Raw genomic sequence first — 24,407 nt, 5'->3', positions numbered from 1 at the left:
ATTTAAATTAAAAGTTGGGTACGTATTATTATTATTATTATTATTATTATTATTATTATTATTATTATTATTATTATTATTATTATTATTATTATCAAAAACCAACAATGTCAATCAATTTAGAAGAAATTGGTGGGGAGCCGAGATACAATTTAGGTCTCCACCCCTCTAGTTATAGCAAATCCGATCCTGTTAGTTTTAGCGAACGCCTGAATCCGCTTCAACAGCGCAATAACATCCTTCCCTAATTCCCCCACGAAGAAAAGAAGAAAGAAAGAAAACCATAGCCAAATAGGTAATAGACATGCAACCTGCCCCATCCTTCTCTAGCTTCCAAAAATTGAAATGATCCCGACAAAACCAATAATTATTGATTCCGACAAAAGACAATTGACACCCTATCATTTCAATTTATTTTTGTTAGCACTAAACAGTTAACAGTATAAGATATTAAGAAAGGCAAGAACCACATTGAAATGATAGGGTGCAAAATCTCTTTTGTCTGGATCAATTTGTACTGGTTTCCGCCTCCACCATTGCCGGTTTACTGTGGGATGATGTAATAATTTCTGCCGTTTAGCATTATTTCACCATCGATCCTACTCATTTACACGCTAGGTATAACATCCGTTCTCTTATTTTCTTTCCATTGCTTTTATTTATTTATTTATTTAGGGCATTTAATTTTAACAGAATTTGGTTAAGAAATATAGAATTGTGATTTGCTAATAATCGAATTTTTATTGTGGGAATTAGAAATCATGAGTTTATTACCGGGTTTCAAATCGAATAGGGTATTAAATTGGTGAATTGTGTAGCCATGATTACCAAAGTAACCACCTTCGTAGCGTAGGGAAGTTGAAATTATAAGAGAAATCTTGAGATGCACCAATTTCAATTTCTTGTTAATTATTTGTGGCTGTTTTAATTTGAGTTAATTCTTGGTATTTTAATCAACAGTTGGTAGAAGTTTTGAATAAGTATTTAGTTGTGCAATGGATCCCTCTATCATGAAGCAACTCAAAGAGGATGAGGTATTTAATCCTCTATTGCCGATGTTTTCTAAGTACTTGTATATTACTTTGTGTTGTAAATTTCTAAGTATGTTTTGGTTGCCTTAGAGATGTGCCAGTCTTGGCAGTTATTTTTGCTTATCTGATCCGTCAACAACCCCTCACTTTAACATTTTTCAAAAGATTTCAATTGAATAATGCAAATGAAGTAAGTAGTAAAATATGGATGGTATATATTACTATGTATTATGAATTTTTTTGACGGGAACTATGTATTATGAAATTCAAGCAAAGTAAATTTGGTGAAAACTGAAAAATTATTATTAAACTTAATTCATTGAAATTTTATTATTTTGTATTGAAATTCTAGCATAGTGCATTATTTTGTATTGAAAAAATATCCACTATTATTTAATTTTTATAGGGAAAAAAGTTTGTGACGCGCATCCATTATTATTTAATCAGGGGTAGCACGAGCCCCTCGGGATACAATGTAGGTCGTTTGCCAGTGGTCACCAGATAAGAATGTTAGTTGTTAGCTTGTTGCTAATGCTAGCTAGGGCCTAGTCCCGACATGTTAAGTGATAGGATGAAACTAAGTTTTCACTGTACTACATTTACAATAACAAAAATGTGAACTACAATTGTGGTGGATGTAGAACAATAATTTAATTGAGCGTACAGAATAAAATTGATTTTAAAAGTGATAAGATTAAGTGTGACATGCAAGTCATGTTAAAGGTGAGTTTAATTTGTACACTTATGTGAGATTGCATTCTAATTATTCCTTAATTGAAATTTTCTTCCTGTAGGCCTGCTTGTATTTTTTTTAAAAGGCGGAATGAATATCTAGTTATTTTATAATGAACATATAATTGTTTAGTAAAGAACATATAATTGTTTTATAATATACATAAAACTGTTTTGTAAAGAACATTCAGTTTTATGTTCTTTTTTTTTTTATATCTAAAGAAAATCTGTAATGTTAATAAAGAACATGATAATATAATGTAATGAATATTATTCAATCACCATACTCTAAAGACAAAAGTCAAAGAATATTTCAAAATAAACAATGAACATTATAACATTGTACTGACAATCAAAGAACATGGAGATAAAGAACATTATTTAACCATATGTTCTTTTCACTTTAGGTTTATGTTCCTACATTTTACTACTATTTTCTTTTCACTATATGTATATATATGTTCTTTACATTTAATAGTATGTTTTTTTTAACTGTAATTATATATTCATTATATTTCTATAATATGTTCATTCCGCTATTTTTTTTTTACTCAAACGTATACAGTATGCACCAATAAGGATGGTGCATAAGCCTCCAGGATCAAGCTTTGTTTCTTAATATCCATTAAATTTTAAATTAACCAATCTTCTTTCTTTTACAACGACAATTATTCACATAATTAATTCAATAGACATTTTACTCAAACACTTATCAATTTATATGAAAAAAAGAAGTGTGTGATGAATAAGAGAATCATGGTGAAGAGAAGTGATTTACAAAGTCCAAAAAAAATGTTGTAGATATGTAGATATGTCATATGTGCAATAGATACAGTTATGCGGAGAAAGTACTTTGAAAGTAAGACATTTATGATAATGTTTACCAACAAAATTGATGTGAGAACAAGTCCAACGTGAATATTATATAGTCATTGTGATATAATTTGAAGCTAGGGTGTGTGTTGGAATTGGAATATGTGCTTCAAATTGTTAATGCGTAATTAATAACACCTAGGGCATGCTTGGATTGAGAGTAATACATTAAGGGGGTAATAAAAGTCAAACTATAAAAAACAAAAGTAATTAGAGGTGGTGTTGTGGCAGTCCTAATATTTACGATTGAAATAAGATAGTTGTGCCATTAGGAAATGAGAGATGGAGGCCGGAATTATTACTCTTATAATGAGGGTAATAGTTACCCACCCTCCCCCTAGTGTAACCATTGCCTCCAAAATGAGGGTATTAATTCCTGATCTTTCTTTATCTCATACCATACCATCACTACATAATTTTCTTACAGTCACATCATCACTATCTCCTTCTTCCCTATTTTCACATTCATTTTGCTTAGTTTGACTTTTATTACCCCCTTAATATATTACCCCCAATCCAAGCATGCCACTAATGTAAAGGAATTTGCTCTCCAAAGTGATTAGTTTGCCTTAGCGGACTCTTAAGAGTAGTGGGTTAATGCTAGGCATCATCATCATCATCATCGAATCATGTTCACCATGTTTAAATACAAAATTAGTTTCATCTCTACAACTATAATTTAAGCACATTCAAGCAAAGCATGCTCACAATGTTTTGATGTCAACCGACTGCAAATAGTAGCTCTACTAAACTCAGCTTACATACAATAATGCTTTGGATGATTTTTGACTCAAGATCAATTGATACTATTCGACATGGCGTTATTTGGATGATTATTACGGACTATAGAGTTGTTGAGGGTAAAAATACCCCGTATACGTGGACCAATCCCACAGTGACACGTGGCCCAATTATGGGGTGACACGTGTCACCACGGGAAGATGCCACGCAATCCAGAGTTTTTAAGGTCTCAGGCCAATCCCATGGTGACACGTGGCCCAGCCATAGGGCGACACGTGTACCACGGGAAGATGCTTCTAAAAAAGAGCACGCCAAAAAGCCCTAACAACGTCAGGGCCCAAATTTTGAGAGATGACATTGAAAGCCGCAAAACGGCGCCCCTGGAGGGGCACGTGGCGATCGCTGATTGCGCAGCCAATCACGTCACGCAAGTCTAGGGTATAAACCCTAGAGGGGCACGAATCCCACCCCTATAAATACCCCAATCATTTATGATGAGGGGGGAATTTTTTTCGGACAATTGAAAACACAGAGCATTAAATAGCTCTAACTTCTCTCTACTTTCTCTCTCTAGCCCTTTTTCCGTTCTGATCACTGACTTGATCGTCGGAGGCGAATATTCCGTTGAACGGAATATTCGTGGTTTTGCAGGTGGGACCAACGTATTGTCAACAAACGTGACCAGTATCCCAGGAGATTAAAAAAAGACCCGAAACATTTGGCGCCGTCTGTGGGGATACTCGTACGTTATGGCGATAGACGGTCAGACACCTAATCCAGGCGAGGATGGACATGTAGAGGATATAATCCCTACGATCCGTACTAGTGATCCTCTAATAGCCACATTTGAAGAAGCTGATGATCCTCTTGTTAATGCAGCCTCTCTTAAGGCCGCGCTTAACAAAATCAGAAAGGAAATTGAAAACGGAGCCTCTACCTCTAGGCAGCCGCCCAGGAGAGAGGAACAGAGGGCTCCAAGAAAGACACACAGCAAAACAATCCATGCAACGGACGCCGGAAATACTCCATTTCGGAGGCCGACTGGAAGGTCCCCGAGAGTACCGCGGACTAATTTATCTGACTTGTTGGTGAAAACGCAGTCGGCTGGGGGGAGGGGTAGGCAGCCTCGTAGAGAAGAGCCTGAACCGTCCAGACGATGGAAGGACGCAAGAGAGTATCTTAGGCATAAGCAGCGGGAACGCGTTGCCCACTCGGACACAACTTCAACCCCAACTATGCCAGATAATTTTTCACATCACTCTCTCTCCCAACATACCAACATGGCCACCTCCAGTGGAAGTCAGGCAATTCGCACCCCAACTCCTATTCCAGTCTTCCATGCTCCAACTCCTATTCAGGCCCAATCACTGCAATATCAACCTCAGGGGTTCAATGGCTTGATGCAGCCAAACCCCCAGGGATACGTACAATATGGGCCATATGGGCAGGTGTACGGACAAACTCCCTATCTGACTGGATCGTCCGTGCAACCGCAACCCATTGATTGGCAAATGCGCCTACTTACTCTGGGAGATAAGCCGCCCCCGTTTTTGCAAGATATCCTAAATGCCCATCAGCCACCAATGGTGAAAAGTGTACTTGTGGGAGCCTATGATGGCACGGGCAACACAGAGGAGCACATCACCTCGTACAGGAACCTAATGTACTTGCAAAGTGTAGATGATGCTACGTGGTGCAAATGTTTCCCGGCCACTCTGAAGGGTGTGGCACAGGACTGGTTCAATAGCTTGCCGGCCGGTTGTATCAATTCTTAGTTTGTTGTTCGTGGGAAATTTTTCATACAACATACCACCTCGAAAGACTAGCCTTAACTTGGCGACAATCGTCCAAGAAAAAAAATGAGGGCTTACGCTCGTACGTCCAACGATTTAACCAAGAAAAAGCCCAAATTCATAATCTGCCTGATGAAATGGCTTACTCTGAATTTCTCCGGGGATTAAGGCACAATGGTTTTAAATTTGACTTTGTAAGGAAAAAGATTCGGACATACGCAGGTGTTCTGCGGGAAGCCGAAGCTTATATTGAGGCGGCGGACTTTTGTTCGCTCACAAAAGCAGAAGCGCCGGCCAAGGGGGCTGAGAAAAAATCTTCTCAGCAAGACTCGGCCGGCCAAAAGAAAGAAGGAAAAAAGAGAAAAGAAGTCTGGGTGGCTGATGGCCAGCCGCAGAAAACCACGAAGGTCAAGGCGTACGAGCCCTAGTTTGAATTCAACAAGGATTGTTATTCTATTTTGATGGAAATCAAGGATAAGTTTGAGTTTGAGAAGCCACAGCCGCTGAGAGGCCCGGCTTAGTACAGGAACAAGAACAATTATTGTCATTACCACAAGGAAGTGGGAAATGACACAAATGATTGTATCAACTTGAAGAGACTGCTGGACAAATTGGCCGAGTAGGGCATGCTGAATTCATATGTGATGAAGTCCAAATTCACTTACACACGGACAAACAACACGTCCGAGCAAAGACAGAAGAATGATAAGAACAAAGACAAAGAGGATGATGGCAACATCACTGATTCGGGCTTTGTGGCCGTGATATCAGGAGGATTTGCCTCAGGCGGTCCCACTATGAGAGGGATCAAGCAGGATGCTCGGAACCTGGGAAAGGTGATGCAGATGGATTCAGTGAAGGCTGAACCCTTCCCCGAGGTAATTATCAGTGAGGCCGATCGGGGGGAGGTCAAAGCCTTGCACAATGATCCCATGGTATTCATTATGAAGATAGCCAATCTGAAGGTCGGACGAATATTAATAGACACGGGTAGCGCGGCTGATATCATCAGCCTGGCCGCCTTAAAAAATCTAAGCTTTCCAGAGGATGCTCTCCAAGACATCACTCACCCGTTGGTCGGATTTGGGGGGAATGTCATCCACCCGGTGGGCCGGATATATTTACCCGTCCGATTTGGGCAAAAAGGGGAGGGAAGAAATATGGTCGTCCGCTTCTTGGTTGTGAAAGAGCTTACTTGCTATAATGTCATACTCGGCCGTCCTACGCTGAATGCAGCAAAAGCAGTCATTGTGCCTCACCTAATGCTGCTAAAGTTTGAGAGGACGGACGGGAAAATAGGTACAATCCAAGGAAGTCAGAAGATGGCAAAGGAATGTAATCAGTTGGCGGTTAAGCCTACAGCGCGCGGACCAAAATCGTTCGAGCCAAAAGAATAAGGAACCTTACTCCCAACACACCAGGTCGGCCAGAAGCGTAAGGCGGCCAAGATAGAGCAAGCATAGCAGCTAATGACTGTCAGTCGGCCAGAAGAGTTACGACCCCATTCGGCCGGCAGTCACCAGGATATAGTGCTCGACCCCGATCAACCAAATCGGACAGTCAGTGTGGGCACAATAGCTTTGGGTGTGTTTGGGGATGAGTTAATTCAATTATTGAGAGAGTTCAAGGATGTATTTGCATTTGAGGTCGGCGTGATGCCAGGCATAAGTCCAGATCTGGCTGTGCACAAATTAGCGGTAAATCCGGCCGTTAAACCTGTCCGCCAGAAGAAAAGAAATCATGGAGAGGAAAGGAATCAGGCGGCCGCAGCAGAAGTTAAGAAGCTTCTGGACGCCGGTTTCATTCGGCAATGCTTTTACCTAGAATGGGTGGCTAATGTGGTCCTTGTCAAAAAGCCGAATGGAACTTGGAGAATGTGCGTGGATTACACAGATCTAAACAAGGCATGCCCTAAGGATAGCTTTCCCTTGCCCTAAATCGACCGACTAGTTGATTCGACGGCCGGGCATGCCCTGATGAGCTTTATGGACGCATACTCCGGATTCCATCAGATTCCGTTATGGGAAGAAGACCAGGAGAAAACGGCGTTCGTGACTGAGCAGGGGTTGCACTGTTACAGAGTCATGCCATTCGGCCTTAAGAATGCCCCAGCTACCTTTCAGCGACTTGTAAACACAGTCTTCATAGATCAGCTCGGCCGGAATATGGAGGCGTACATTGATGACATGATTGTCAAGTCAAAAGAGCCGGCCGACCATTTTACGGATCTAAGAGAAACATTTACCGAACTCAGGCGGCATAAGATGATGTTAAATCAAAAGAAATGTGTCTTTGGTGTTGAGTCCGGTAAATTTTTCGGATTTTTAATTGATCAACGTGGAATTGAGGCTAACCCTGAAAAAATCCAAGTTGTCTTGGACATGAAGTCACCAAGGACAATTAAAGAAGTCCAAAGATTGACCGGCTGTTTGGCCGCACTTGGTAGATTTCTGTCAAGATCAGGGGATAAGTGCCGCTATTTCTTTCAAACCATAAAAAAGAAAGCTATGTTTGAGTGGACAGAGGAAGCCGAGGAAGCATTCGTACAGCTAAAGGGTCACTTACATACATTGCCTCGGCTTGTCAGTCCACTTAAGAGCGAAAAGTTGTTCATCTATCTTACTATCTGAGAGCACTCCTTAAGTGTCGTCCTACTTGCTGAGCAAGACGGCCGCCAGATCCCTGTCTACTTTGTTAGCCACGTGTTCGTCTATCTTGCTATCTTCAGACGGCCAGAGATCATATCTGGAAAGTGTTCGTGGATGGCAGTGCAACAGCCACTAGTTGCGGTGCGGGTGTTATATGCCAGTCACCTGAAGGAGATAAGTTTGAGTACGCCCTGAGATTCCAGTTTCAAGCCTCTATTAACGAGGCCGAGTACGAAGCCCTCTTGGCCGCCTCAGAATGTGTAAGGCGGCAGGAGCGACAAAAATTGACGTGTGCTCGGACTCCCTACTTGTAGTCGGCCAGGTGAATGGAGACTTCGAGGCGAGGGAGCCAGCCATGATAAAGTACTTGAAGATTGTAAAATAGGAGGCTGAGAGCCTAGATCATTTTACCCTACAGCAGGTCGCACGTTCGTCCAACCATCAGGCGGACGCCCTCTCTAAGTTAGCATCCTCAGCATCATGTGATACTCCCAGGTCAGTGTTTTGGGAAGTAAAGGGGAAGAGGGGCATTGATGTTGAGCCAGTGCATGCAATTGATAGAAGCTCCACTTGGATGGACGAGATCCTGTCTTACCTCAAGGACGGATTACTCCCGGCTGATCCTAAAGAGAGCTGGTTGATGAAAAAGAGAGCGGCTTGGTTTGAAGTTAAGCAAGGAGAGTTTTTCAAAAAGGTATTTGTAAAGCCGTACCTGAAATGCATTACTCCTGAGAGAGGGTATGAGGTCTTGGATGATATTCACTAGGGGCAGTGTGGTTCTCACATTGGAGGACGCGCTTTGGCTGAAAAGGCTGCCCGCCTGGGTTACTACTGGCCGAGCTTAAAGTCGAACGCAATGGAAATGGTGAGGAAATGTGACAAGTGCCAGAGGTTTGCAACATTAATTCACCGACCCGCCAACAGCCTTTCGGCCATCAGTAGTCCGCTCCCCTTTGCCAAATGGGGGGTGGACATCTTAGGTCCATACACACCAGCGTCCGGCCAGAGGCGGTATGTGTTTGTAGCGGTTGACTACTTCACAAAATGGGTAGAGGCCGAGGCCGTCCGAGGCATCAAGTGGACAGATGTTACAGCCTTCATATGGAAGAGTATCATCACGCGTTTTGGCGTTCCCCAGTCTATGGTGTTTGACAATGGACCTCAGTTTGAAACGCCTCAACTCAAAAAATGGTTAGAAGACCAAGGCACAACTCATTGCTTTGCTTCGGTCGGCCGCCCACAAGCGAATGGTCAGGTAGAGGCATACAACAAATTGATCTCCAATGGAATTAAGCGCAAGCTAGAAAAAGCAGGTGGCTTGTGGGATGACGAGTTGATTAATGTGCTGTGGTCCATACGAACCACGGCCAAAAGTTCCACAGGAGAAACTCCCTTCTTCCTAGTATATGGTGCTGAGGCGGTCCTTCCCATTGAAATGTATGAGCCCACTCTTAGGGTGATGCTATATGATGAAGCGGCCAATTGGGAAGCCATGAAGACCGCTCTAGACTTCCTTCCTGAAGCTAAGGGCAATGCGGCGCTTAGGCATGAAATCTATCGTGTTCAGATGACCAGGAAGATGGAAGCGGTCGGGCGAGCAAATGAGGATGGCAAGCTGACCCCAAATTGGGAAGGGCCTTATCGAGTCAGGGAAGAGGTCAGAGATGGGACTTACCGTCTTGAATCCACGAACGGCCGACCCATCCCGCGTACATGGAACACCGACAATCTGAAGAAATATTATGTTTAATTAGTTAGCCAAAAAGCTGTGCATACAGCTAGGTCTGTTGACCGAGAAATGTAAGCCGTACGGCCATGACAATGTAATTTTGATAGATTAATGAAAAAGTCAAACATTGTTATAATCATTTTTCCATTTTATTAATGCTTATTTGTACAAGTCATAATTTATATGGATAGGCCGCGTGAAAGTTTCAAGTAGGTTACATGCAACATAGCAACACGGTCGCAGAACAAAAATAAATTAAATAAAATAAGAATGGGCATCTTGAAACCAAAATTCGCACGAATGCGTCCGCCCTAAATTAATGCGGACGATAGGGGTAAGGTACCTTGTGAAACCCACATAGTGGGGCAAGGGCATACCGAGGCACTCCAGCCTAGCCGAACATGAAAATTTTAAGGTGAGATCACACTTGGAATTTCCTGAGTGCGTCCGAGTGATAGTTTCAACGGGCAAACTCAAATAAAGCCCATCGAACGGCCAATTTATGTGTTGATTCAGCGTACTACCAAGTCCAAGGGCAATCATTATTATGATTTGATTAACTTGGTAAAAGTCATACCACCTAAGGTATAAATTCTACCAAGCCAATCAAATCACCCAAAGTATGGACTAGGCGAACGCCTAATAAAGGGGCATACCCCCCAATTGTACGCATATAAAAATGCAAAAAACTCGTTAAGTATAAAATAGGCAAAGTATGAAGCAAAATCGGAAGCCAAATCAATAAAAGGGCCACTCAAAGGGCGGTAAAATATCTTACATAAAAACCGCTCAAAAAGGCGGTTGAAAAAGTCAAGAAAACTATACATAAATAGAGCTTAAAAACATAGAAAGCTGAAAGTCAGGGGGCGGCCGGAGCAGAAGTCGAGTCTTGGAATGGGATGGGATCCTGAAGAGCTGCAGGAGAGGCGTCCTCAGCTGGTACCTCTTTGTTCTCCGCTTCACCATCATTGTCGTCCGCCACTTGATTTTCCTCATCCTCTGAGGTTGTTGGTGTGGTGTCCAGCTCAGGAGAAGGCTGGCCAGCCTTCTTAGCCTCCTCCCTGAGGCAGACGAAGTTGAGGCGCTTAGTGAAGCGCTCTTGAAAGTAGGCGGCCTCCCCATCCTCCACCATGAGCTCGAACGCCTCGAAGAAGAAACTCTTCAGCCTATCCTCAGCGTTCTGCTCAATGCGGACGACCTCGTCTGCGCTAGGGGCCCGAGGTGTTTGCAACTGGAGAGTCAAATCCTCACGGACTTCTTTAAACTTTCCACCTCGGCCCTCAAAGTGTCCGACTCGTCCAAGGCCTCCTTTAATTGTTTTTGGGCCAAGGCCACATCACTTTGGAGCTTTTTGGAGGCCTCAAACCCTGCCCTCCAGCGTTCGCCGTCCAGTAGGGCTTGGTCCCTCTCTTGTCTCATGGAATCCCTGGCCAAGGACTCTTGCTTTAGGGCCTCGCCCAGCTTCACCAAATCCTCTGTCTCCCGCGCAGCTTTGTCGGACAGCGCATTGATTTGTGTCTCAAAATAGCGGCGCTGGATGGTCGCCTCCCCAGTAACAGCATCCTGGGTCTTTTGAATCTGGGCCCAAGCATGCTTCAGCCGCTCTTTCTCCTTGTCCTTCCATTCCAAGAAGGCATTCAGCCGCAAGAAGAGCTGCGTAAAGGGTAAATGTGTTAGCAAAATGAGCGAAAAATTGGCTAAGTGCATTTGAGGGAAAGATTTACCTCAGTATTGCAATTGATCATGGGGCCGAGGAAGCCCTCATGAATTCCCCGCAGCTTGTCTCGTTGCTCAGCAGGGACGGCCCGAGCCATGGCCTCCCGCATTGCCATCCTGTCCGCTCTAGTAAGGGACTGGTCGGGCAGCTTCATTTGTAGCTCCTCTGCATGTCTGTAGACGAACGCAAAGAGTAAAAAAAAAATAGAAGAAAAGTTATTGGAACTGACCATTAGAGAAGCTTGGAGGAGTTGGGAGGTTGAAAGTGAATGACGGGGGCGGCGTCGGCTCATTACTCTCCTCCCCCGTCCGGCCAGGCTGATCGCCGGCCGACTGATTGGCATCAAGCCAATCAGATTCATTGACTCTTTGGACGGGCGAAGTCTCTTCTGGCCCGGTCGGTTTTGCCTAGGTCGACTTACCCCTATCGTCCGATTTCTCGGACCTAACATGATCCGGCAAGGCGGCCGGATCCATGGACTTGGAGGCCCCGCTATCACTTAGCCGGGGTTGTTCTCCTTTGGACTGTCTTGAGACAGTCCGCGACGTCGTCTTGGCCGCAGAAGTGGAAGTGGTCTTGGATGCGACCGTCTTCCTTTGCTTGGAGGCCTGGCCGTCCTGATCCGTCTTGGACGCAGGAGATGACTGCTTCCGCTTGGAACTGGGGGTTGGAGTGGCCAGCTGTAGAAACAAAATTTAGAAAAATAAAGCAAGATAATATAATAGGCCGAGCCTAGTCAGGAAGAAGATCTCTTCCGTAATGCATACACGGACGTAAGAAAGAAAGCTAGATGGGTTTACTTACTCCTTTAGTTTGCTTGTACAGTCTTTGGCGAGCCTTGTACCGAGCCAGGTCAATCTCGGACATGTTGACCTCCCCTTTTTTCTCCTTGTCCAGCATCTCGTACGCCTCAGCTGAAAGAAGAAGAAAAAGAGTTAGAAGATTTTTCAAGATCAAATATTATGTGTAAGTGTAAGAATATGTGTCTGTGCGTCCACCTTGGGGCAGGTTTCTGTATAGGTCGTAGGCGGACATGAAGGTGGGATCCCGCAGCTAGCCGGATAAAGGGACCCAGTTACTTGGAACGCGCTCAGTCTTGCCGTTCCTTTTCACCCGCTTGACTTTGAAGTATTCAAGCTGGTGTTCCTGGCTGGGGTGGACGGGTGGCTTATCGGACTTGAGATCCCCGCGTCCAATTTGAATTGGCTCAGCATTGAACCGATTCATCCGCAAGTTAAATTCGACGTCCTTAGTTTTGACGCGGTAGAATCGGTGCTTCCAGTCACGCCACTTGGAGACGCGGTCCATCACCACCATGTAATCCCTAGTGGTTCTCAAGATGAGCCAGCCGTCCGTATCCGCGTCCAGCTTAGTCAGTGAGTGCATCTCGCAGAAAACAGCAAAGTCTGGCACGAAGCCCTTGCAGATGCACGTCACCAGGTATCCAAAAATGTTCAACCAGCTGTTTGGCATCAGCTGGAAGAGAGCTATGTCATACTCGTCCAAGATTGTGCGGACGAAAGGATGGAGGGGGAAGCGCAGTCCAACGTCTAAGGCCGCCCTGTAGACGCTGAAGGATCTTTGGCGCGGCCTCTCTTCTTCCCAGGCGGCCAAGGAGCGGGACTTCCTTGGAGGCTGGATCTCAAATCCTTCCCTGAGGAGGAGGAATGCCTTGTATTCCTCAAAGTTGTGGTTCAGGTAGCCCAAGGCCGCGCTACCCACCATGCAGGCGTACGGATCCTTGAAGTTGTCAATATTGGCAACCTCTTCATCGACCGCCCCTTCGCCCTCTGCGGCCGCCGCTCCACCCTCGGCCGCATTTTCAGCTTCGCCCTCCTCTCGTTGAGGAGCGCTCCCAAACTCGGAGGACAACACTCTATCGAGGTGAGCTGCCTCCGCCGAGCTGCGGCTCCTAGAGCTATGGCAGCCTCGGAGGGAGATTGTGTCTTCAAGTGGTCGTTTGCCCTCACCGGCCGCCTGACTCCCAGTAGGAGGGGCTCTGCGAAGGGGCAGGTCGGACGGTTCGTTAAGAGAAATCCCCATTCTTGGTCTGTCCGACCCGCCATATCGGAGATAGAGTTCTGAAGGAGTGGGGACGGACGCATAAGCGTCCGCTCAAGAAGAGGAAGGAGGCCCCTCACAGAGTAGCAACTCGGCCCCATCCATGACCGAGCTGGCATATTGGGGGAACCTCAACTCCGGAGTTTGCCCGGACGTTCCCCCCCACTAAAGGAGCGCCTTGAGTTCTTTGACGCTATTCAAATGAGGAAGTTACCTCCACGGCCAAGCAGTGAGTGCCCGTGGAAGCGGTCGTAGGAGTAGTGGAAGGGGTCTCAGCATTAACTCTGTTTAGGTCATAAGGCAGCCTAGGGTTTACCAGACTTCCGTCTGGATTTCTGGCCGCGTGACGGTCGTGCGTTTGCATCGTTCGTGCCATGTTCAACTGCAGGGACAGAGAAGAATGGGTGGATATGAGTTGGTACACACTAGAAATGGACCCACTCCATGAAGGAGACAACTCGTCTCCGTCCACTCTAACTCCTCAGTCCCAGGCGAACGACCGGCCTCATGAGGAGAAACGGACGAAGCCGAGTGTTGAGCCAGCTTTTAAATAAACAAAGAAATAAAAAGACAAGGAAAAGAAATGCAGGCGGCCTACCTCTGTACGTGTTGAAAACCTGGAGAAACTTGAAGATTGATCGGAAACCTCACCTAATGTCACCGGAAAACTCAAAGTCGTGGCGGAGCTCTTGAAGATTCAAAGGAAAAAACACTTTCTCTCTCTAGGAGCTCTGACTTCTCTCTAGAAAATGTAAAGTTCCAAAGTGCCAAAATGAAGTCAAAGCCCTTGTATATATAGGAAAAATTTATGGGGGTAAGATGGTAAATTCAACTTTCCCGCCCAACATAGCTAAACGGTTACAATTTGAAAAAAGTGACCTAGAATTTGGAAGGACACGGAGCAATTCCGTCAAAATAGACGGAAGGAACGACCTAATAAACGGCTCGTCCAAGGGAAAGCTGGCAGAACTAAGGCTCATTCCGAAACGGCAAGACGGCCGCAAAAATCGACAGCCCAACTTCGTCCGCGCCGCTCGAATAGACAGGCGTTCGCCTTAAAAATGTTAGGCGGACAGAAAGTCGACAAACCGCTAAAACATCTGTACGCGCCAAGGCTATCAAAGGTCAGAGGAGCCGGCCTATTAGCGTGCAAGCCATCCCCTCTGAGGGGCAAATGTTGAGGGTAAAAATACCCCGTATACGTGGACCAATCCCACAGTGACACGTGGCCCAATTATGGGGTGACACGTGTCACCACGGGAAGATGCCACACAATCCAGAGTTTTTAAGGTCTCAGGCCAATCCCATGGTGACACGTGGCCCAGCCATAGGGCGACACATGTACCACGGGAAGATGCTTCTAAAATAGAGCACGCCAAAAAGCCCTAACAACGTCAGGGCCCAAATTCTGAGAGATGACACTGAAAGCCGCAAAACGACGCCCCTAGAGGGGCACGTGGCGATTGCTGATTGCGCAGCCAATCACGTCACGCAAGTCTAGGGTATAAACCCTAGAGGGGCACGAATCCCACCCCTATAAATACCCCAATCATTTATGATGAGGGGGGAATTTTTTTCGGACAATTGAAAACACAGAGCATTAAATAGCTCCAACTTCTCTCTACTTTCTCTCTCTAGCCCTTTTTCCGTTCTGATCACTGACTTGATCGTCGGAGGCGAATATTCCGTTGAACGGAATATTTGTGGTTTTGCAGGTGGGACCAACGTATTGCCAGCAAAGCGTGACCAGTATCCCAGGAGATCCAAAAAAGACCCGAAACAAGAGTAGCCTTTTAACTTCCAGGTTCAATATATCTTAATTAGACAAGTGTAATGTACATCATTTATTATAGAGTGTTAAATGTTAATTGTGACTTGAAATCTAGTGACTTGAATTCTTGAGTTGATTCAAGTTGGAGGTGATAGCTTGTTTAAAATGTTTTCCAACGATAGGTCATATGGCCAATTTCGATTAGAAATGAGAAAGTTATGTGCCCTTCATAGCTTGTCCATGCTTGGTCGCGTGAGCGTTTTTTTGCTTCCAATTTTGGGTACGTTTATGACAGCTACGTTACTAATGATATTCATTGGGGAATAATTAGAGTTTTCTTATGTTATACTGTATAAGAAATCATTGGGTGGACAATTATTAAGTGTTTAAGTAGTGCTCAGATTAATTAGCCTAGCCAATTCAAGCCAATATGTAATACTCTATTCCAGATGTTTTGTGAGATAAAGATAGTTGTATCTCCTTGATTATATCTCTTGTTTATCCTCAGAACGGTGTACATTTCATGTCATTTTTATCCGAATATTATATTTGCATTAATTTATCTAATCCCCCACCCTCTTTTTTAAGTGTTACATTTTTAATTTCTAACGTGACTTTTTTTTTTTTTTTTTGGAGTTTCCAAATGGTACCACTAAATTTGATTTTTTCAAATGGTACCCTTATTTTATCTTTCTTCCAAATAGTACAATTACACTTAGTACAATTACCCTTATTTTAGTCTAATAGCTACGTACAGTAGGTTTACTAAACTCTAAACTTAATTAACAGTGGATTTACTATAGCTATTAGATTTTTTTTTTTTTTTTGAACAATACTATAGCTATTAGATTAATAATTCAATAGTACTATATAATTGAGTATGCAAATTATAGGGTAACTAAATTAAGAGAATTGGTCGTTCATTTGAATTACTGAAGAAAAACATAAAAGAAATCAAAAGAGAAAATGAAATAATGACCAATAGATGTTATTATCAAGTGCGTGCAAACGACATATTTAGTCATACTAAATTACATGTAAAATCACGGACCTTTGCAAGGTTGGCTTTCTAAGTGATTTAGTAAATAGTGTGTTTTTTGTACAAAATAAAATTTCTGCCACTTTCAATTCCTTTTATTCAATTTACAGGTGTGTGTACCCGATGATGATAACATGCTATACCCTAAGTGACAAGGACATTTGAGGTAAGAAGATTACTAGCAAAATGTGTACCAAATAAAATACAAGTAAAAAATAAAAAAATAAAAAATAAAACTACCGTAAATAGTTGATTGGTCAACAAATTAGACGGGTTGTATGTCACTTTAGCTACTTGCTTGGCCTTTGTTCTGATCCTATAAATATGTTAAGCAAAGTGAGCTTATATCATCTTTGTCAAAAAGCTTATTTCATTATATTATAAACAAATCCAATCTACAAGTAAATCAAACTTAGCTATATTTTTGTGAGTTTGATCATGGATTTCAGAAGCATAACCGAGTTTTTAAGCAACAAAACTATCTTAGTTACCGGTGTTACGGGCTTCATTGCTAAGAGTAATAATTTCTCTATCTCCCTTAATAAAATACTATATTGTATAAGGGCCTGTACAAGCAGACCCTTAACATAAGGCTCCAAGTTCATAGGGCCCCGAATTTTGAAGCCTAAATGATTTTTCTTTCTTTTTTTCAACATAAAAATTGCTTCCTTTTGCTTTCCCCATTAAATCAACTTTCAAGTTTCAGTTATACGCTTACATGGTTCAATATTCAAGATTATACTAGAAGTGATAAAAAAATAAAATAAGTCGGGTTGGGTCAGATTTAACATTATATCTCGTGTCCTAACCCGCAAAAAAAATATCAAACTTGTCTGCCCAAAATGGGATTTTGGGCTGGTTTCAGGTTTTTAGGCTTGCCCAAACCCGCCTTATTCATATATATGCTTTTCATTCTAATTCCTCATAAATATTTTGTTTGACAAAATTTTCGATACCACTCATCTTCCTCACTTAATCGACAATTAATTAATTTGAAGTCATGTGTTGTGAGTTGTGACATTGCTGTTATTTTATTTATTTCCACTATTCTCCATTTTTAATATATGCTCCAACCTCCTCTTGCATATGGGTATTTTTATTTTTGGTTGCTTTTGGGAGGTGAAGAAGATGAAACTTTGAAATTTGAAGTCGTGTATTGCGACTTTGCTGATTATTTTATTTTATTTTATAATTAAAAAATATGGAGAATAAGATTATACTTGATATGCTTTGTATCTAGCATGGGGACTTGCTATTCAAAAAAAAAAAAGCATGGGGACATTAGTCATAATTTGAATAAAGTTTGGCTTAAATTTGAATTTATTTATTTATTTATTATTATTATTATTTTCATATACCAGTAGACACTAATATACGATTATACGTAATAATTTTAATACAGTTTTGATATTTTTTTATAAATAAATTATAAATATGAAAATGCATACATTTTTTTATGATTAGAAGCCCACTTTTTAATATTATTAGAACAGGGCCTTTAAAATATTTAAGACCACCCACAGTATTACATACATAAACATAGTGTTATTATGTGCATGCTAGTTTAACATACTTCCTAAGGTTATTTTTTAACGTGTACACTTTAATATATATGTACCATGAATTGCAGTACTTGTGGAGAAGATACTTAGGGTTCAACCAAACGTGAAAAAGTTGTACCTTCTTGTAAGGCCTAGAGATGCTCAGGCAGCCGATGTTCGGGTGCAAGATGAGGTATACTACGACCACAAAGTTATATACTTCGTATAAAATTTATCGAACGACTACTATATGTACGTAGTACATTAGTACTGTTTATTTTCTTGTACCGTTGGAAGTACGTGTAATAACATATATATCTTACGTCGTATTTTGTTATTATGTCTTGGACGTAGGTTTTAGGCATGGAGTTGTTCAAAGTGTTAAAAGAAAATTTGGGAACAAATTTTGAGGCTTTCATGTCGGAGAAAATAAGTGTAGTTGCTGGTGATATTTCGTACGAGAACTTGGGAGTTACTACTGATCAAATGAAAGATATGTACAAGAGAATAGATATAGTTATTAATGTTGCAGCAACTACAAAATTTGATGAAAGGTATACATTAAACTAATTATATTAACGGATTTATTTTAGATTAAATTTATACATAAATAGTAATACGAATAGTTTATTTTGAAACGAAGGAAATATAGTTAATTACGAATGAATTAATTTTAATGAGTGTAGGTATGACATTGCACTGGGCGTGAACACCCTTGGAGCAAGAAACGTCGTAAAATTTGCCAAGACTTGTGCTAATATACAGTTGCTCATCCATGTCTCAACTGGTATGTGATCGAATTCAAAGGTTTTATCCGATGATTTTAGATAATCATATATATATATATATATATATATATATATATATATATATATATATATATATATATATATATATATATATATATATATATAATTAGCTAACAAAATTTAACTAATTTTGTGTTTCAGCGTTCGTGTGTGGAGAGAAAAAAGGATTAATATTTGAAAGTCCATATGCCATGGGTGAGACACTAAATGGTGTAAATGGGTTGGATATTGATTATGAGAAGAAGCTTGCTGAACAAACATTAAGTAATCTTAAAGCCAAAGATCTTCCCGAAAAAGAAATCAGACTAATGATGCAAAATTTAGGGAATCAAAGGTATGAATTTTACAAGTATAGTCAATTTAATTTGATATATGGCTGACAACATTAAATTTATTCATATATGGTACATCCCAATTAAGCTTAATTTATATCCAACAGTTCGAGTTTAACCTTAAGATCATGGGTTTGAAATCTAAGTCTCTATTATTGAAAAATTTTGAAAGAGCTGAGAAGTTCTCAATTTTCCTTGGCCAATCTAATTCTATGCTCGGACGTGATCTAAAATTTTCTACTCTAAATTGATTTTCTAATTTAACTAAACTTAGACCTTATTATATAAGCACTAATTCTTAAGAAAAACAAATTGAGTAATAACGTGTAATTTTCATAAGTTTTTATGTATATGAAGATATTTAATAAACAAACACAAATAATATAATTAAACAGATTTGGTCTAACTACTATGTCGATATGATATGATGTGATCATTTTCGAAATAATTAATCAAGTGCTCAATTATATGTATGTACTTAAATAAGTTGAAGTGAAAAAATCTTAATTATTATGTTCAATGCTCTCATTAATCAAATATATTAAAATCTTATAGGACCACATACACATTAGTCGTTCTATTACATGTTTAGAGCCATTTTGTCCTCTTTTCATATTAATGCCACATTTTTCGTATAATCAACCAAAGGTTATTAGGAGTATTAAAAATCTATAGGTTCATTGACACTTCAAATAATTGATTTGATATTAATGTTCTTATTTACTACATAAATTAGGGCAAAACATTACGGATGGCCAAATACTTACGTTTTTACAAAGGCAATGGGAGAGATGCTTGTAGGGCATTTCCGAGGCAATTTACCAGTGGTTATCATGAGGCCTACCATCGTGTGTAGCACATTGAAAGAACCTTTTCCTGGTTGGGTTGAAGGTTGCAGGTATATATTTTTGAACTTAATATCATGTTTAATATGAAATTTTTAAGAATATAATCTTATGTAACTATTACTGAATCGTGTTCATGATCTATATATATACTACCGATGTATTCACAACTAGCTAGTTAGTCACCCCGACTCAAGTCACTCTACACGATTTGTAAATGTAACTTTGTGTGATTCAAGTAATGGGTGACTAAATCGACTTAATATGTATATTACATCGACATAGTGTATATGCTAAGTTTCCTTACCTATATTGGATTTTATAAACTAAGTCTCTCTAATACAATAGCTCTATTACAAACTATTGAACTTATTGGTACAAAGTAGTACGAAATATTAAAATTTTCATTTCTACTTATTTGATTGCAGGACTATTGATAGTGTGGCCGTGACCTATGGAAAAGGTATCCTAAGTATCTTTCCTATAGATAGGAATATGGTCTTTGACTTGGTTAGTCCTCCCTTACCCTTTTCATTTATTATAGGTAATCGTCTCAAGTTACTTTGTCCATTTGACTTTTCAATTTTCGACCATAAAACCTTAATAAAACCGATAAATCAATTTACTACCTCCGGTCCAAATTACTCGTAACTTTGGGGTATTATTTGTGAAATATAAAATATTCCAAAGTTGCGAGTAATTTGGACCGGAGGTAGTATATCATTATTTGCGAATTTTGGCTATAATTTTGATGATGTTAACCAATTAATAACTATGCAGATACCTGCAGATATGTTTGTGAATTCGATAATTGTGGCAATGAAAACCCATGTCCGTATACCTTGTTTGACAATATATCAAGTCGGAACCTCATACAGAAATCCTGTAACTTTTAAAGAGTTGCATGACATCCACTATCATTACTTCACTAACAATCCATGGAGCAATGGTGAAGGTAACCCTGTCATAATTCGGAAATGTCTTGTGTTGAACAACATACAGATATTCGAAATCATTCTCTTCGTATGTCAATTTTTTATTCAAACCGTAAGTTTAATTTTGTTTTATAATTCAACAATAATGTTTTCGCTTATCCTTTAAAATTAATTATTATTGCGATTTTATCTAATTACTCAATTTGTTTTCAGATTCTATTATTTGCTACTAGAATGGGTCTTAGTGACTTGCAACGTACCTTGTTTAATTTCGACAAAAAGCTGAAAAAAGCTATGAAATTGGTCAACTTGTACAAACCCTACTTGTTCTTTAACAGCATGTAAGTTCAACTTTTGAGCTTAATAATAACATAACTTTTTTCTTTAATTCTCTAGCTATTCAATTCTTATGACTAGTAAGAGTAATTGTATCCTTGCTAATGAATGGTTTCTCTTTATAGATTCGTCGATACAAATACCGAAAATTTGATCAAAACTGCCCGTGAAAATGGTTTGGATGAAGATGTGTTTAACTTCGATCCGTTGTGCATCAATTGGAAAGACTACTTCATCAATATTCACATTCCATCAATTGTTAAATATTTGTTCTAGTTGGTATCTTTGTCAGATTTGCAAGGCCTTGATCAACATGTTATTAGTTCGATCAATTTCTTAAACAATCTAGTAACTATGCACTCTTCGGCCTCATTTAAACAAAGAGTTGATGTATCATATATATAAATCTCGAATACTCATGTATGTGGAAAATTTTATTTGCGAAGACTATATTATATAATTAAATCAATAAGAGTTAGTACATATAATAAAATTTTTAATTTTTGTTGCTACATCGATTTATCATTATCTTAAGTGTTTTATAAATAAACAGTTTTTAGGCTTGGAGCCTCGGACGATTTCTCATGCTACTGCATTATTTCCACGATAAAAATCTTTATTAACATTTATTTTTTTAATAAAATGGCATGTAATATGGTAATAGCTTAGTGGCTAGCACTTTTAAGATTAAGCTTAAGGTTGTGTGTTCAAATCTTGTACCATATTTTTTAAACACGGTGTGAAATTAAATTAAACAAGAGAGTGCAACATGGCTTACACATATGGAGTATTAAAATGAGGAGAGAGCCACGTGGCCTTTTGATAGATATTATAGATATGGATATATATCTTCTGCGTTTCATAATCTCTTACTGCCATACATTTTTAACAAAATCTACTTTCATTGTTTTCTGATACATGTAATCAGATTACTTTAGTATACACTCAACGTCAACTTGTTGCACCTGTTTTAATTGACTGAACTAAACTGGACTTATTGTAGCTGAACTGAACTACTCTGAACTAAACTGAATAGAGCTGAAATAAATTATTTATGAGAGTACGAAATTAGGAGCTAAACTGAAATTAACTGATTGAAGCTGAGCTGAACTGATGAATTTAATTGAAGTTAAGTTGAAGAGAACAAGCCCTAACTCTATACAACATAGTTTACAGTAATTATCACAAGCTTATATTAGGTGGCTTTACATATTAATGTATCATCATGATAAAGTCTCAACCTACAACAATATGAAATCACAAGGACAAAATGTTAGTGCATAGCCTTATTAATAAATGGTGTATGTAGAAAACTTGATCCCCATCACAATTTCCGCTTTGGAATTAAGTAGATAAGTGGTTGTGTCAAATCCCATCTCCTAGGGTTCCTTTATTATTGAATTCAATTATCTTAACTCGTCAATTAGCTATAGATGCTGTATAATTGATAATTTATTAACAAATTAAAAAATTTAGTTCTTGTTTAACTTATCGTTTAATTAATGCTTAGCTTATTAGTACACCTTAGTCATTGTGGATTTCGATCCTTGTTTAACTTGTGCTATATATTGGTGAAGTTATGTTTTTGTTTGAATTAGGAGGCTAACCAACAACCTCATTTCCCTATCTATTTTATGGAACATCAATAATTAATTTTGGATCAAATGTTTCTGGTAACTTAGGGTCAAAATAAGTCTAATTTTACTTTACTCTTTAAGAGAAGATGAAATGGTTTTCTCCTTGACGTCATCAATAGGAGTAGTGACAGTTTGTCAACTTTGTCTATTTAGTTTAACTGTCTATAAAACTTACATATTTGTATTGCTTAGTAATCTAACATGTAGTGCCAGTTTTTAATGAATTAGTGACTTTTTCAAAGTTACCTTTTTACATATAGAGATTCGATATTTTAAATATCTATCCGTGTTAACACTTGCTATAGATACCAATATTTATGATCCCTATTGCTAGTAATATACTTATAGTTATCTGTGTCAAATTTAAATAAGCTAATAGAAGTGCTTGGTGATGAGCTGATTTCACCAAATAAACTCATTTTAAATATAAGCTGCTCAGAAAACTTTTTCATTAACTTATTCATTTATTTTAATGCGAAATGACAAATTATACCTTAAATTAATCTAAAACCCTAACACAACTGAAGATGGCAACGTTCATAATAGTTATTTTCCATACTCAAATAACTTCAAGAAATTAGCTTTTTACCAAACACTTTTTTTATAATCAGTTAAACAAAAGTAGCTAACATGACCAATTTTGTCTTAGTGCTTTCCACTAAATAATAATCTCTCTATTCTATTAGTTTACGTTTGATGATTCATTCATATGAGAATCATAATAACATGCAAAATGAAAGTTAAAAAATAAATTACATATATACGTGTTCCAATCAATATTATATATTGATAAAGTATATAAACTAATTTTTAATCAATTTAACCTAAGTTAATGGTTGAAGTCGAGGATTGCTTAATGTTCTATTCTAATGTACTTTATCAAACAGAGTACATAATATATATAAAAAAACCACCACCACCTCTACCACCAACCAACAACCTCTTCACCTTCTTCTTTCCTTTCCCCCTCCCCTGGCAGCAATCCCCTCACCCACCGGACCCGCCACCTAGATTCTCCCACCTCCGGCGACCTACCTTCACCGTCGGTTGACCCTCCCTTTCACCCTTATCTCCGTTGGCAACCACTATCCCCTTCAAATATCTGGTTCTTATCTACTCAAACATGCTCAAATCAAGTCCAAAACAATTGCAATTTGCTTCTAAATCACCCTAGCATCACATACATACAAAATCAAAGTCAAAACAAGCATCAATTACAAGCAAGATATACAAATTTAAAAACTCCTAAATCTGTTTTCTAGGGTTTTTTAAAATTAAGGAGGTGGTTGTTGCCGGCTGTGATAAAAGGGAAAAGGAGGGTGGTTCGGTGGTGGAGGAGGTTGCCGGAGGTGGGGGGATCTAGGCAGCGAGTCTGATGAGAGAGGGGGTTGCTGCCATGGAAGAGGGAAAGGGAAGAGGAAGGAGCTGAGGAGGAGGAGGAGGAGGAGGGAGGAAAGGGAGGAGGAAGGGGAGGGGGTGGTGGGATTTTTTTTATATATATATATATAAATTTAATCGAATTATTTAATATTTGGTGGGTTAGAGGTTAATTAGAAGAAATAAGAAAAAATTAGAGTCTAATTAAGTTAGTTAGAGCGTGATTAAGGAAATAGGTTTCTTCAAGTAAAAAAAAGAACTAGGTGGTTTTTTTTAACCAAAAAGCTTTTAAAAGGTTTTTTTTTTCTTCGCAAAATGGTGCTTTTAAAAAGTTTTTTCTAACAAATTTTCATAAATATTAATATCAAATATAAATGAAGATAGCATTTCATTACTGGTCAAAGCAAGCACTATTTCCGGTTTATGTTCATCTGAACCCCATCTAAGTTGAATGAAGCCC

At 39.6% G+C, this 24,407-nt stretch overlaps 2 protein-coding genes across 5 annotated transcripts; both read left to right on the top strand.

The window, feature by feature from the left end:
• Positions 1-430: 430 nt before the first annotated feature.
• LOC110739444 (fatty acyl-CoA reductase 3-like) lies at positions 431-21,443 on the top strand. Of its 4 annotated transcripts, XM_021919899.1 has the most exons (12): positions 431-618; positions 961-1,034; positions 16,246-16,301; positions 17,766-17,869; positions 18,031-18,230; positions 18,363-18,463; positions 18,627-18,819; positions 19,554-19,715; positions 20,091-20,172; positions 20,443-20,709; positions 20,811-20,938; positions 21,059-21,443. In XM_021919899.1, the coding sequence occupies exons 5-12, from the start codon at positions 18,040-18,042 to the stop codon at positions 21,207-21,209; spliced, it is 1,275 nt and encodes a 424-aa protein (XP_021775591.1). In that variant the 5' UTR covers positions 431-618; positions 961-1,034; positions 16,246-16,301; positions 17,766-17,869; positions 18,031-18,039; the 3' UTR covers positions 21,210-21,443. The 4 variants fall into 4 exon arrangements, with proteins under 4 accessions (XP_021775591.1, XP_021775592.1, XP_021775593.1 ...); XM_021919900.1 differs by lacking the exon at positions 16,246-16,301; XM_021919901.1 differs by lacking the exons at positions 961-1,034; positions 16,246-16,301.
• On the top strand, positions 8,675-9,568 carry LOC110739441 (uncharacterized protein K02A2.6-like). The gene has a single exon (XM_021919896.1). It carries the CDS (start codon positions 8,675-8,677, stop codon positions 9,566-9,568), a length of 894 nt encoding a protein of 297 aa, XP_021775588.1.
• Positions 21,444-24,407: the final 2,964 nt, after the last annotated feature.

This window comes from Chenopodium quinoa, unplaced genomic scaffold (assembly GCF_001683475.1).
Source record: "Chenopodium quinoa cultivar QQ74 unplaced genomic scaffold, ASM168347v1, whole genome shotgun sequence".
NCBI classification, from domain to species: domain Eukaryota; kingdom Viridiplantae; phylum Streptophyta; class Magnoliopsida; order Caryophyllales; family Amaranthaceae; genus Chenopodium; species Chenopodium quinoa.
This window is presented reverse-complemented; position numbering and strand designations above follow the sequence as displayed.

Coding starts and splice junctions, on each gene's coding strand:
- LOC110739441 (XM_021919896.1), top strand. CDS start 8,675: ATGGAAATGGTGAGGAAATGTGACAAGTGCCAGAGGTTTGCAACATTA.
- LOC110739444 (XM_021919898.1), top strand. CDS start 16,574: ATGGATTTCAGAAGCATAACCGAGTTTTTAAGCAACAAAACTATCTTA. Junction 16,653..17,765: donor TACGGGCTTCATTGCTAAGA/GTAATAATTTCT, acceptor CATGAATTGCAG/TACTTGTGGAGAAGATACTT. Junction 18,820..19,553: donor CAAAATTTAGGGAATCAAAG/GTATGAATTTTA, acceptor TACATAAATTAG/GGCAAAACATTACGGATGGC.